The sequence below is a fragment of the Lepidothrix coronata genome, unplaced genomic scaffold, assembly GCF_001604755.1.
Source record: "Lepidothrix coronata isolate B3197 unplaced genomic scaffold, Lepidothrix_coronata-1.0 Scaffold283, whole genome shotgun sequence".
NCBI classification, from domain to species: domain Eukaryota; kingdom Metazoa; phylum Chordata; class Aves; order Passeriformes; family Pipridae; genus Lepidothrix; species Lepidothrix coronata.
This window is the reverse complement of record NW_016690463.1, coordinates 465,308-479,789: the sequence shown is the minus strand read 5'-3', so window position 1 is coordinate 479,789 and position 14,482 is coordinate 465,308. Positions and strand designations below refer to the sequence as shown.

The 14,482-nt window shown below is 50.1% G+C and overlaps 1 protein-coding gene across 4 annotated transcripts in view; it reads right to left on the bottom strand.

Annotated features, from left to right (window-relative positions):
• The window catches only part of SEPT11 (septin 11), a 45,666-nt gene extending 31,827 nt beyond the window's left edge, over positions 1-13,839 (bottom strand). For 2 of the 4 annotated variants that reach the window (XM_017836749.1, XM_017836748.1), the window contains exon 1: positions 13,781-13,825. In XM_017836749.1, coding sequence (XP_017692238.1) covers positions 13,781-13,810 — 30 coding nt within the window. In that variant the 5' untranslated portion in view covers positions 13,811-13,825. Of the gene's footprint in view, positions 1-12,699; positions 12,800-13,780 lie in introns of those variants that run through there. The other 2 variants (XM_017836746.1, XM_017836747.1) reach the window with 2 other exon arrangements.
• Positions 13,840-14,482: the final 643 nt, after the last annotated feature.

The window sequence follows — 14,482 nt, the reverse complement described above, 5'->3', positions numbered from 1 at the left end:
TCCTCTCCAAAACACACAAACACACCAGCAAGGAAACCCAAGGCCCACAGTGGCCTGCAAAGGTGGCTCAAGCAGCACCAGCACCCTACAACAAGAGAGGCTTGTACAAGTTTTCCTGCAGGAGATGAGGGATCTTTCCCTCAATTACAGGCAACGACACCTCGGGCTTGTCTGACAAGGTTCTTTTGCCAGGAACTATTTTCCAAACACCTCTATTACTGAGGCAGGAATTCCTGGGGAATAAAATAAATAGTTTCATTGGTGCAGGTGGGATTGTAAAGGCAATGAGGGCACACCACAGCTCAGCGGATGCACCGGGCCCCTGAGCTGCTGGAGCACAGCTTCCAGCCCAGGGCTGGATCCTGGCAAGAGGCAGCGGGGCTGTGCCAGCACCGAGGGCAGGGAGTTCACCTGCAACCAGAGCCCCAGTTCCTGCCCTGGGCTTAAGCTCACAGCGAAGAGCTGGGCACAACACCCTAAGTCAAGTTCTCTGTACACAATGCAAAGCAACAGAACAACTTTTTACTGAAATTTGTGCAACCTCCCCAACACCTCCCCGTTTTACACCAGGCACTGTACACCAGAAGTCTCTCAAGTATGCAGTAAAGGCAAATGTCAGGGTTAACACAAAAAGCAATGTCGCAGGTGACAACCCACAGGGGAAGCAACGACAGAGCAGAGCGTGCTGTGCTACAACCTTTATAATCTGCCACGCAGAGCAGACACACAGTCTGGAGAAAGCCTTTCCTCAGCAACTCAGCGCTGGAAAACAGCAATTTCACATCGTCACGGATTTCAAGCAGGTTTAAAGCAGATTTATTAGTTAAATCCTAATAATGCAAATAAAGTCAGACGCAAAACTGGCGTAAGTCGCCACATACGGAAAACCCTGCCCACAACCCCCCTTCCTGAACGTCTGTTACTAAAGCACAAGGCTGTACAGTTCCCCTGTCCCTCCTTCCCCATCCCCAGGAAACAGCCAGGCTGGGGCTGTGAGGAGGACAAGGTTGGCTCAGCTGCCATTTCGGTAACCGACTTCTGTCCAGTAAAGGTCCTTCTGCAATGTTTGGGGACAGGGATATATCTGAAGGGGTTGGAGTTTCTTTCCTTTTAAAAGTCAGTCTCCAACCGAGAGGCTGCAAGTCCCCCCATTCACAGCCAGGGCTTTGGAGGCTCCAGTGACACCTCTAAGTCCCACTCCCACACTTCCCCTCATTTAAGCAGGTTCAGATGCTTCCAGTCCCTGACTCTTCAGCCAACTGTTATGTTTTCATAAGCTAAGTTTTTCTTTGTGAATCCCTTCCATTTTTGCTCTAGAAAAAGGGGCATACATCTCCCAAAACAAAAAGATCCAAATGGGAACTGTGTAAATGTACAGCACAAAGAAATAAGCAAAAGAAAAATATTTTCCCTTTGGCTGTCGCTACGTTTTATTAACACTAAGTATTGTTTGAACACCTACATGTAGAAAACAACAACACCTAAAGGAAAATTCTAAGAGTCCTTCTATACAAACTTACATTAGTGGCTACATTCCAGACACTAATTAAATGCATCCTGTAATAATAAAATCCTCTTCTGACTTACAAATAAGGACTTGATCCAAAATGTACTATCAGCTTCGTGTTTGGTGTGCCCCGCTGACAATGGTTCCAGAACCAGCTATTTTTCCCCAAGTCCTCCATCCCAACTGAGTTACAGCAAATCTCCTTGGAGCCTTCTGTAATTAACTCAAATCCACAAAGATCCTCACAGGTAAACAGCGCCCATGAACTTTTGCAGAGTGAGACACTTGTGAGGGCTTGCAAAGGGGTAGCTGTGGTACAAGGTGCCCCTCAGTTGTGATGCTATGCTTGGTTATTAGAACCAGACTCCAGTGGTGTTTTCGGCCCTGGCACGGAGTGGCTGGATAAGCAGAGAGCAAATAAATCACAATTAGTGGGAGGCAGGCCCTGATCCTGCCCTATGCGCTGTCAAAGGCTTCCCATCCGCATTCCAAGGCTCCCAAACACCTTTGTGAGCTGGACCTTTGGCTTCTGGTATCTCAGTCCTGCTCTGCCTGCAGTGTCGCGACAGTTTAATTAAAAGCAGGAATGCAAAGCTGGAAACAGGCTGGGGAAAACTGCTGGGATCCCATCCGGCTCTGGAGTCTGGGGCCGAGGCAAGGCTCCCATTTCTTCAGGTAAAGGGACTGAGCTGCCTTGGAGCTGTGAGATCAAGCAACCTGGCATGTGCCCAGGCAGTCCAAGGACTTGAAACAAGGAAACTGTCTTCCCCAATGACAACAGTACTTCAAAAGGTGCTTGGGAAAAGCCAGAAGCTAAAACCATCTCCCTGTGTTGTTCCTCACTCCTTGTTTGGTGCACGCACAATTGGCATATTTAATATATTTCTGCAACTTCTGGGTATCCTGCCCAGAGCCCAGTGCAGCTCTGCACAAGGACCAGGCTTTAGGAACTAAGTGGGACACTTCCAAACATTACCCTGAGCTAATCCAATATTATTTTTCCTGCAGCAGCCCGCCACTCACAAGACCACTGGCAGAGATTTGCAAACCACTGGCATTCACCCACATTCTCTGGAACCGTGTTCTTCCAAATTCATAAATTATTCCATACACAGGCTGCTGCAACATCCATTAGCTGTTGGTGGAGCCCTGCTAAAAAGGTTAAACCGGAGCCAGTATCCACCCTCACAGATTAATTAATGTTGGCCACCACAATCTGCTTCCACTGTCCACCCCGGTCATGTTTGCCCTTCGAAGGGAACACAAAAGCAGATGGATACAGACTTCATTTTAATTTCTGCCCTCCTGTCAAGACTTGTGCTGTAGCAACCCATGCCACTGCTTGTAACAGTGCAGTGTTAAACAAACACCACACTTCCAGTGTTTTTCTCCCATAGACCCCCAAAGTGAACAGAACCAAGTCCCCAGTGTACTACGCTCCTGCACAGTCCAGCTGCTCAGACTTGTCCTGGTCAAGCTAAACACAGAATTCCAAGTCTTGCAGCCTTATGAGTACACACAATACATACTGGACTCCACTTGGTTAAACCCACAGCTCGAGGACAGCTTCTGGAACGGAACACTTTGCAGGGCTGTTTCTCTGAGTACCAACAATAAGCTCTTAGCCATTAGCTTGCACCTCCCGCGGTTCCTTTACACTGTAGCTCGGTGTGCTCACAGCTCTGGATTTCTCCTCCTGGAAGCACCGGGACAGGCAGCAGGGCACGTGAGGTATCCATCCGTGAGCCAAGCACTGAAGTGTTCAGCTTGGCCAGCACACACCGCAGCGCAGCCGAGCACGAGTGCTGCGCGGAGCAGGAGCGACTGTGACAGCTGAGCAGCGCTGCTGCCGAGAGCTCCACCGCACCGGGCTCCGGCTCTCTGCAGCAGCGAGGCTCCAGAGGCCTGACAGAGCAGGTAAAGCCTGTCACAAACTCATGGAGCCAAACCTAGGGATTCGGGAAGACAAACAGACCCGAAGGCGCCGCTCCGAGCGAGCGCCTCCTGCAGAGGGCTAGGGAAGATTAGTTCACATGAAGGAGCTCCCTGCTCTGACATGCTCTACGGCTCCAAGCGCTGCAGATCTGCCTATCCCAAAACTGGGGCACCATTCCCATGTGCAGTGCACGTTTTTGCCCTTGGCTCAAGTTATTTAATGAGAGATATCAAAGCAAGGGATCTGCTGCTGCATATTCGTTATTAACAATGCAGACTCCACCTCCACATCGCTGGGGTCTGACAGGCAAATAACTGCTCCAGGAACTTGGGAAGCCTTCCAAGAGGAAAGTTAATGCCCAGCTCTTCTTTCCATGGTTGTCCAGGAGGAGAAGCTGGGTTTGTCCATGGTTGAGGCTCCCACTCTGCACATCACACACCAACACAGCACAAGCCTGTGCCTGCTGCAGGCCAGCAGCACATTCCAATCCCAGGAGAGTCAGCACAGGCCGGAGCAGCCCTTCCCTGGGCACATGAGGTTTGAATTCACGTTTTCTCAGGTCACTCAGCCCCTAAGGCTGCAAACTGGAGCATAAACCTCAAGAGTGGACTTGCACAATCTTCCTACTTACACATCCTCCTACTTACACAGTACCCCAGAGGATGGCAAACGTTCAGCCTTCTCCATCCTCCTTCCTACCATCCAGCACCACTGGACTCCAGACACTGAACCATGACCCATCTCTGCAAGGCACAGCACCAAACTAGCAATACCAGGCCTCTGCCCTCAACAGCTTTTAATTGCCCAGATGCTGCAGCACACACACTCCAGGAAAGTCTCATTTACCACAGGTGGTGTGGATGCAGACAACATCCACACACTCGTCTCTTGGGACTTCTTACTGAGCATTTTACACAGGGACCAACCACCTACTCCATGCCAGAAACATGGACCGTTTTCTAGCCTGTGTGAACTTTACACTTCCCCTCAAACTGAAACCACAACACCATGTAAGCTGTATCACAGCTAGTCTAGGTTTATACTTCTAGCTTTTTGGCTCATCCCACTGCAAGAAATCATCAGGTTACTTGGTTAGGCTATGAAAAAATACTGCTTTCCTCAGGTTATATCAAAACCTGGTAATGCACATCCCATTGGAAAAACGCTCTTCTGAGCTCCATTCCTGGCAAGATCAACCCTGGAGGAAACGTAGCTGTGTACAAAAACAGACAGGAGTCACACATCAGACTACAATTTCAAATAATATTTTGCTTAAACAAGAAAACACCTCAGGCTTTCATGTTTAAGCAATTCTGGGCTACAACAGAGAAATTAACTGCGTCTTAGGAATGCTCTATGTGAAAATTGCCCTCAATTGCATTACTGTAAACCCAGAGAAACAAGGTCAGAGTTACTCATGCTGCTCGCTTTTAAACCCTTCCTCCTTATTGTTCTATCTCCTCGAAAACATAACGTGCCTATTACCTTATTTGAATAGTTATTTTCTGGCAAGTGGTTTTAATTAAAAGCATTAGTCTGGTAATGCCTCTGCGCCACAAGATCTCGCTCCATTTGGTGCAAGAGGGCGAGGTTTGCAAAGGTGACTGTGGCTGTGCTATTATTTCACTGATCACAACTTGGTAAAACAAGGCAGGGAATTATCCTCTGCTTTACTTCTGGAGAAAACAAAGGCATTCGCCCACGACCACCCACCAAATCAGAAGGTGGAACACTCGTAGCATGCCAGTCACACAAGCCCTAACCCCAAGTGGCTCTTGTAGTTAATGTTCTAATAATTAATAATTGCTTATCTCCAAATGCTGAATAGCAAGAGTGCTTTCCACTAGGGTGAATACCCAGCTACCTGGAAACACACGGCCCAAGGTCCCCTGACAGCACTACTCAATCATGTATCAGAAATCAAAGCGAATCGCTCTAATTGTTCAGTGACCATCAACTGTGCATCCCAGAAGGAGAGGCACTTCTCCCAGAAGCTGTTTATTTTCCACTTTCAGGCAGCTTCTTTGTAACTCAGAGCACCAGGAGGGTTTACCACGGCCTCCTCAAGAGCTGCCCCTGGGCCCCAGCAGACACTTCCATGCAGGTTCTCCCCAGCAGGAAGCAGCTCCTGGGTCTGGTGCTGCAGTCTGCCTCCACTGGACACCAGGGACTTGGGTTGCAATCACCAAACCTTTGCCTTCCCCACAAGACAAGGGGAGGAAAAAAAAAAAAACAAATTAGGTCAAACGCTCCTGAAAAACGCCAATTACTTTATATATAGCGATTGCACTGCAGTGTCATTTAATCTCAGCTTGCCATTGTCAGATATCAGCTGAAATTCCCCGCTTTGCTCCGGCTGCCATATTAAAGTGCCACGTATTTAATATTAATGAGGCAGATGAAACGGAATGAGACTAGGCTGGCATTTTCTGGGATAAAAGGGAGTTTGTGGCAGAAAAGCATTCATTTAAAAGCACCAGGGATTTTTCTTGGCTTGGAAGTTACATACAATATATAGGAAACCAACAAAACCCTTTTCAAATGTAATTAAAAATCTTAGTCTTCTGATTCTATGAGCTAACAAAGGCAATCATTGTTTCTTCTGTTAAAAAAACACAACAGCAGAAAGTTGGGTTACCTGGCCACAACTATGGGAAGCTTTACAGATAAAGTCGCTGAAACAGGATTTCAACAATTACTTCCCCCCACACACAGTGTCCATACCCTTGTGCTCACACTCAGGCAAAAAATCTCAGAGCTCAGAACTCTGACTGCCCAAAAAACAAGAGGCACACTGAGACCTGCCAGAGCCCAACCTGGACATGAAACAGATCTGAGGGAGGAAAAAGCAGCAGCCAATGGATGTGGCGGGGAAGTGGTGTGATTTATCACCAGCACAAGTCACCAGACGATCTGGCAAAATCCCTGCTCCTCTGGGGGTCTTGCCACGAAGCTTTGAGGGCTGTGCATATGTTCAGTCCCAGATGGCTGCGTTAAGCCTTATAATCACTCCCGGCATGTAAACGCGAGCAATACCTGCTCACAGTACAACACCCTAATCTTTCAGCTGGAAAGGCTGACAATAAATGAGCACCGGCTCCAATTATTTAATTCAACGATTTCTGACAATACCAGTCTTGACACCTCAAACTAGGAACAAAACAACAACAAAGACTACTGAAATGCCATTAGCCACGGTGTTTCTACTTTTGTTGTGCGGATACACAAAAATGTAACTCTACCAATTAAAAGAAAAGGACACAGAGAACAGAAAAATCTTGAATCATACAAAGAAACAAATGCAACTATATTTATGCACCACTTCTTTACTGGTGTTTCCTACTGTACATTTCCTGCACACATGTGGAGGATGTGGGGAAATACATTTTAGTGCAGAGCGATGCCAGGAACGAGTGTCAGTGATAACCTGGCACCTTCACCTTTCCAGGGTGAAACTTTTTCATTTCCAAGATGGTCTGCTGCCTGCCAAATTTTGCCCCAGAAAAATTAAGCCAGGACCATCAGCCTGACATTCTTCATTCATCTGAAAGGTGCCAAAAGCTCCCAGGTTGACTCAGACTGGAGGAGAAGGGTTTTCACAGGGGCTGAAAGGAGATGATTTGTGTGCTTCAAAACGCAAAGATGTGGCTGTGGCTACAGCTGGGAACCTCTACCTGGAAGGCTAAAAGTAGCCCTGCAATTCCACCTCTCCTGCAGTTCTCACTCTTGTACTTCCCTGGGAATCAGTCTCCGTGCTGCTCTGTGGAAGAGGGAAGCACAAGCTCGTGCAGTCACCAAGCAAGCCATCTACCCAACTTGCTCCTCTCCCACCTTCCTTTCCTCTCCAGACAAAGCAGAGGCTGCCTCCCCCAGACTGCCAGAACCTCCATTCAAGCCGTGTTCCTGTGCTTACACAAAGCATTTCACACACTTGGTGCAGTCACCACGTGCCTGGCAAGCAGTTTCTGTCGATCCTCTTGCTTACACAGGACACTGTCATTCACTTTGCACCCACAGAACCCACCAGGGAAACACCCAGGCTCGGCAGAACACCTTCAGAGCCACGGACAGCCCTCAAGTCCTGCAAGTCATTCACAAAAGATCCCCCTCAGGACTCAGAGCACTTTCTCGCTTCCACACCCACCACGTGAGAGAGGTTAATATCATCTGGGAATGAAATACATAATATCCATGAAGATTTCCTGGAACAATTTCTACTAGAACTACTGCTCTGCACAGGAAGTCGCTGGCAAAGCAGGCAACAACTGTGGCAAAACCAAAACGTTTCTAAAACAGGTCTTTTTCTATTAACTTGTGCCAAGTATTCATGACCAGATCTGGTAAAGAAATAACCCACAATTACAGTACTTCAGGAACATAATTCCAGCAGCTAAATCCCATCTGAAAATAAATGTGGGATGCAGAAATGGCAACAGAATATCATTAGACAATAAAGATCTAAAGAAGCTATAAGCTGAGATGGAAGAAAAAAACCCCAGCTCCCCAAAACAGTAGCAGTCCGTGCTTTGACAACACCGTATGTGGGATGCTACTATGGAAAACAAAAAGCTTAAGCCTGCAAGAAAAGATTTATCTCCTTCCTATTTTGAGCAACTTCAAAGCTCTAACTGCAAATTCAGATCCTAAGGCTACTTTGACACTCTCCTAAACACAGGCATAGGGTGTATTTTTAAGTAAGGAGTCCCAAAGATAGCTCAAGACTTATAAATCAGAGCTCAGCAAAATACCTGTACTACCAGGGAAATGGCAATAATGGCCCTTGGACTACAGCTCATGCCAAGAAGGCATCGCTTACGTGGGACAAGCAGAGCACTCCACAGGGAGAAAGCTTCCAGAAGGGCTAAAGGAAAAGCACAGGGAGCTGCTCCCCCTTCTCATGGCTCTTTCTCCACTGCCTCATGCCTGGCCAAGTGGACCTTGCCTAAGCCACATTAATCACACCTGCCCGAGCTGTGGAGAAGAAGAGCTCTGGCAACTCTTGCAAGTCCTGCCCACACGTCTAAACCAGGCACCACGATGTAGAGGATGGGGAAAGGCATCCAGGTGGGATGAAGAAGGAGCATCTCCTATTCCCATCACACAGCAGCATGCAAACTAGCACTTATATTGTGGTAATCATGAACAACATTTGGGGTTAATTTTTGTTACCACTGCTCTGAGCTAAGAGAGCAAGACCCTGAAGTTGGTTTTGTGGCTCTGCTCTGGAGCATCTCCAGCAGAATTAACACTGAGCTCTCCCCACGCCGTGGTGTTTGTCTGAACCATTATTCCGCATCACTTACTCCAGTAGGCTGCAGAGCTGCTCACAGGGCTGGAAGCACAGGCAGCTCAAGAGCGTACCTAAAAAAAGCTTCAAATACTATTGGGAGGCTTTTTTGTTTATTTTTAAATCACCTGCTTGCATCCAACTGTTCTACGCTGAAGCTGCTCCTGGATCTTTCCCCGCAAGAGCCACTGTAGCTTGACAGGACCGAAGCCTAGAGCCAAACCACACCAAGGACGAGGCTGGGAAAGGCAGGAGCGTTTGCCAAGCCAACAGAAGACCCTGTCCCCCTGGCATCTCTCCTGCAAAGCAAGCCACAAGCTACTGAGCAGCCTCGTGACCATGCTCTAGGAATCACCTCAGGAGGAAGAGCCACAGAAAGAGAACCAACAACCCTCAAGTGACTCGAGAACTGGCAGCCAGCCAGTCAAGCTTTCTCTCTCTCTTGGGGGCTGCAGGGGTGGGAAGGGGACATACAAAACATGCCCCAGCGCTGAGTGAATATTTTACTTCTCGGATTCATGCTGGTTACTTAATCAATCCCCATCATTATTTTAGGGGCCCTACTCAGACACTAGAATTGATTCCTGATCATTTCATCTACACAAAGTAAAGCCTTTCCAAGCATCTCCATCAGACCCTGACTCCTGGTCAGCTCCTTTCGTGCTGGAAAAGCTAGAGGCCCTGAGCATGTGGTGGGCTGGACACATAACCTGCCCCACAACCAAGACTGTGCTGAAAAAAGGCAAGGAGGAGGCAAGTTCCCACCATTGTTAACATCAACAGGAGCAACAAGAATTGTCTGAAAGAATTTCCTACTGCAAACAAGGTGCTGAGGTGAATAAAGGAAACTAAGAGGTCGCACACTAGAATACAGTCCTCTGTGCACCACCCAGGTCTGCGTCCCTGGTGCAGACAGCTGAGCCAGGCCAGGCCCAAGAAGCCCCACTCAGCAGCTGAAAGCAGGCAAGGAAGCCAAAACCTGTGCCCTGGCCACATCAGCAGCCCCAGCAGGGCCACCTAAGCCCACAACACATTGACTGTGACCAGATACTCAGCTACTGAGAGCACAGAAACACTCACAGAGACAAGGGGGCACCCCCTTTCTTTGTGCTCATCTCTTGCTCTACCTTCCCATCTCCCTCTCCTTCCTCCCCTCCATGGAAACCAGCAGTCTCTCATTATCAAGTATTTTTAAAACAGATGGGAGAGTGCACTGCACTGTTTTAATCTCTCAGATAACGTTCTCCATGGTTCCCATGTCAAATCTGCATTGCAGCTTCACTTTCCCTCCATTTCTGTTTGACTTGGAGCAGGGTGTACATCCCTGTAAACATGAGTCTTGCTCCCGTAACAGACCAAGCTCCGGTTCTGTAAACATTTGGGATAAACACATAAAGAGAAGGGTAGGCAGGCCAGAGCCCTCTTCCACGCTCTGATCTACTAAGAACCCATCCCACACTGGTCAAGATGCTGGGAAGCAACCCAGGAGGAAGAAAGGGGTCCCATATCTAGCACACCTCAACCGTTTCCAGACTGCAAGTGGTTTATCTCACCCTGAGCCCAGATGACCATGTGCATCCTTCCAGCCCGGTGCATGTTTAAGCACATGCTCGGCTTTCATCAGCTGAGAGCTCCCAGGGCAGCTCCCAGCACCAATCCTGCCAAAGCTTTGCTTATGCATGCCTTTACATTTACATACCCAGAGCAGGCTCCATTAAGGCAAATGAAATTACAGGCAGCGCATTACACATGTGCCCTCACATCTGTGGGATCAGGGCCTAAAAATGAAAGCCGCCCATCCTACCAAAACACGCCCTGCTCGGCTACAATTAAACACAGACACTTCAGAGCAGTTTGCTGAAGTTATTCTTTATGCATGCTTTTACAATTAACATAATGTCATATCCTGCCAGGACGTAAAAGGTTGTGACTCAGGAATGTTATCATCGTTTTAAGTCAAACTGACTCGCTTTTGGTTTCATTCCTTTCCTTTCCCCCTTCCTTTAATTCTCCCTCCAACCAGACGCATACCACTCAAGGCTCCACTTAATCACATTCTGTAAGAAAGTTGCAAAGCAAATCTTCACCAGTCTTGCCTTGCTCTAACATATAATTAACTATTTCTTCCAACTCCCTGCCACCCTCCCAGCAACACAACAGCAGCAGGCAAAGTGGGAGCAGACAGGATTAGATAAGATGATACGCAAGACAAAACACCCCCAATGCCTCCCGAGTGTCAGCCCACTGTTCTTTCTTCTCTTATCACCTCAAGATAAAACAACTCTTCTTCAAAAAGCAGCAACACGGGAGGGTGAAGGGTCTGCCCACCAGCTGCTTGCAAAGGAAGCCGAGTGCCCTCGTCCTTCCCTCTCCCACACGCACATGCTTCTCATGCTGAAGGATGCTTTATCCTGCAGCCAGCCCCACTGCACTGGACCCAGCAGCACACACACACACACACGCAGGGATTTGGTTTAACTACTGCAAAACCCTCTGTGGGTGCTGCTTTGGGATTGTTCATGGACTTGGATTAACCAGAAACACGAGAGGCTGAGTGACAGCACGAGTTTAACACAATGACAAAAAACTAAAGCAAAACACATACTCAGGAACAAACAGCAATCACATCTTGCAGTAAGCCACGTTCCTCAGCCTATTAATGCTGTGAGGTTGCTGCTCCACACAAAGCGAAAAGGCTTGTCAATACCCTTCAGCCTGCCCTAAAAACCAGCTGAAGCCATGATTTCAATGCATCTTCTGACACTGACAAACTTCAATTTCCAAGCATGCTTCAGACCTTAAGATCAAGGAATCATTTCAGAAGATGCTTTACAAATAGCTGATATAATTTATAGGTATTCTGTTAACAAACATCAGCTCTTATTTTGCTTAGCAGCATAACTTCCCCACCTCCAGTAACACCATTAAACCCCATCTCCATACTTTGCTTTGCCACATCAGAGGAACATTACAGCCCCGCAGATCCACAAGCACATAATAAACGCCAAAAGAAACTGTCTCATTCTGGTCACATCTTGAACGCAGACCATTCTCTTATTATGAGAAGGAGCCACATTCAAGTCCTCGGCTCATGGGCAACATCTGGGTTACTCGCAAGCACTGAAAAAGTTGTTGGGAAGTCGGTCAAGTCTCTCCCTCCCGCGGCCGACGATGCACAAAAGTGCATTCAGTTTGGTCACGGTGGAGTTTCATTCACGTTTCTTCAAGCTGGATGCAAGAGATACTCGCTTTTTTTTTTTTTTTCGGGAGCAGCATCTGGTAGTTTTTGTGGGTTTAGGCTTTTTTTTTTTTTTCTTTCTCTCCGTAAAGGGGAAATCTTTTGTCCTTCTCAACATGCACGTAAAAAAAAAAAAAAGACTCCCGGCCACCACATCCCGAGAAAAACGGTCACGCTGGAAAACGCAAGACACGCGTGCCTCTCGGAAGACTTCCACTCCGGGACTGCCGTGCCTCTCCCGCCGCAGCCCAGCGCCTCTCCCCAAGGGATGCAGGCACGTCCCGCCCGCCTGGCTGCCCATCCCGCACGGGGCACTGCCCTGCCCGCTCCCAGCTCTTCCCATCCGCGGGAAGCGGCGGGGCAGAAACACCCGCGGCACAGCACCGCCGCACAGCTCGGTCCCGGCGGGCGCAGCCCGGGGACCACCCCCGCCGCCTCCCCGCGCGGCTCGGAGCGCGGGGCTCCGGGACGAGCTGCCCGCCGCCGGCCCGGCCCCGCCGCAGTCACGAGCCGCGGGCCCGAAACGGAGACAAAAAGTTTTGCGCGGGCTCCTCCGGCCCCGGGAAGGGGCAGAGGCGGCGGCGCCCCGGCGAGCCCACCGCGCCCCCCGGCATCGCGCCCCCGCAACCCGCCACGGGCACCGCACCCCCGCAGCCCCCGGCTCCGCGCCGCCGGCAGCGCGCCCCCGCAGCCCCCGGCCCCCCGCCCGGCCCGCCCCCAGCCCCGCGCACCGCCGGTCTGCCCACGGCCACGGCCATCGCGGTGCGGTGCTGAGCGCTGCGCCCTGCGCTGCCGGCCCGCCGCTCTGCGCCGCCTGCTAGCACTGCAACATGGCCACCCGGCGGGGAGGGCCCATGCGCAATGCAAAGGGGCCGGGCGGCGAGGCGGGACCCCCCCGGCCCTCCCGCGGGCACAACGGGCAGCGCGGGCGGCCGGACGGCGCCGCCCCGCCGCTCGGGGAGCCCCGAGAGCCGGCTGCGGCCCCGCGGGGCTGCGCTCCATCCCTGGCGGTGACTGCGCTAATCCCTCTCCCGCCCGCGCCCCCCGAGCCGGGCCGCTGGTACCATCCCCTTCACCCCAGAGGGTCACTCTCTCCCACCCTAGTAGCCCCGCAGCTTAAAGCACAGACCCGTGTGCTCCAGGGACCCTTGATGGCCAAGCAACCGACCGACAAGGTTCTGCTGCCACCAGTTCGGTGAAGAACGAGGCTGGGGATGCTGGCAACGAGATACTCGTAACAGAGAGGCACACAGGAGCCCCTGACGCCCTTATGTAACGACACAGAGGGCAAAACCTGACACCTCGCTCCTCTCCTTTCTCAGAGCTCTCCTGTGAAACACACATTCTGTTTTTCAACCAACTGGGCATACCAAACAACAGCCATGGTGGCCAGTCGCTCTCCCACTCCACAAGTGATTTCCAGGGACGAAGTGAAGCCCAGCTGGCTCCTTGCCGATCCACCTGATAAAACACTTAACATCCCGCTGCGAAGCATGACATCCCTTTACCTGGAAAGGTGGGAGTCTTAGGGCTAAACTTAGTATGTCTGCTTGCAAATCTTCAACCAAGGTAGTGATGAAGCCCTGCAGTGCTTTGTGAAGCATAAAACCTCAAAAGGCTAGGGAAGACACAGACCCAATTTGCTGCACACGTGAAGGATACATTGAACTACAGACATATCAGAGCTACCCCAATATGTGAACATCCACCGAACCAAACCAAAAAAGCCAGCAGGATAAAAGCTGAGAGCACCTCCTACAAGCAAACAACCCCGGGGAGCAGTAAGCAAATAGACCTCAGCAATGCACTTACCATTTGTACGTTCTTTGATATCAAGCTCATACCTTTTCCCTCCAAAACCCATTTTTGTGGGGCTATGAAGAAGCACGTGGCTGTTTGCCGAGGGCTACAGAGTTTCTCCTTCCTGCGGCTTTTTTTGATCAGGTTTGGAAGAACTCGGGAGCTGATCTTCCAGAGTGGTCACCCCCAGCCTGAGGCAGAAACAATGCAAGTGCACGAGCACTACCCGGCCCCGCCGCCCATCAGGGGCTGAGCGTCTGCACCTGGGCAGTGCCCTTAACTCGGCACGGCTGCAGCCATCGCTGGCACAGCTGCTACACCAACGGACCTTGAGGGGTTTCTACCTGGAATGTTCTGGAAGCAGAGCTGATGCAGTGCTTTTATGACACACACATCTTAGGTGTTCATGCTAATATCCGAGGGAGGCTTCGATATTAGACTCATTATTGCTCTCGTAGCAAACTCCTCCCGCACACAGGGCTCCAGGTGAGGAGGTGCTGAGCGTGCCTGCACTGGGAAATGCGCTCGGACCAGTGCAGCCCCTAGTGGAAACACCTGACGATCGTATCTCAAGAGTTGTCCTCATTGCACCTGTGGGTGAGGCAGACACTGCTTCCCCTGGTCTAAATTAGAGGCACGCATGATACTCCTGCATCAGCACAACTTAACCAACACGAAAATCTCCTTCACTCGCAAACCCTTGATGTGACTCAC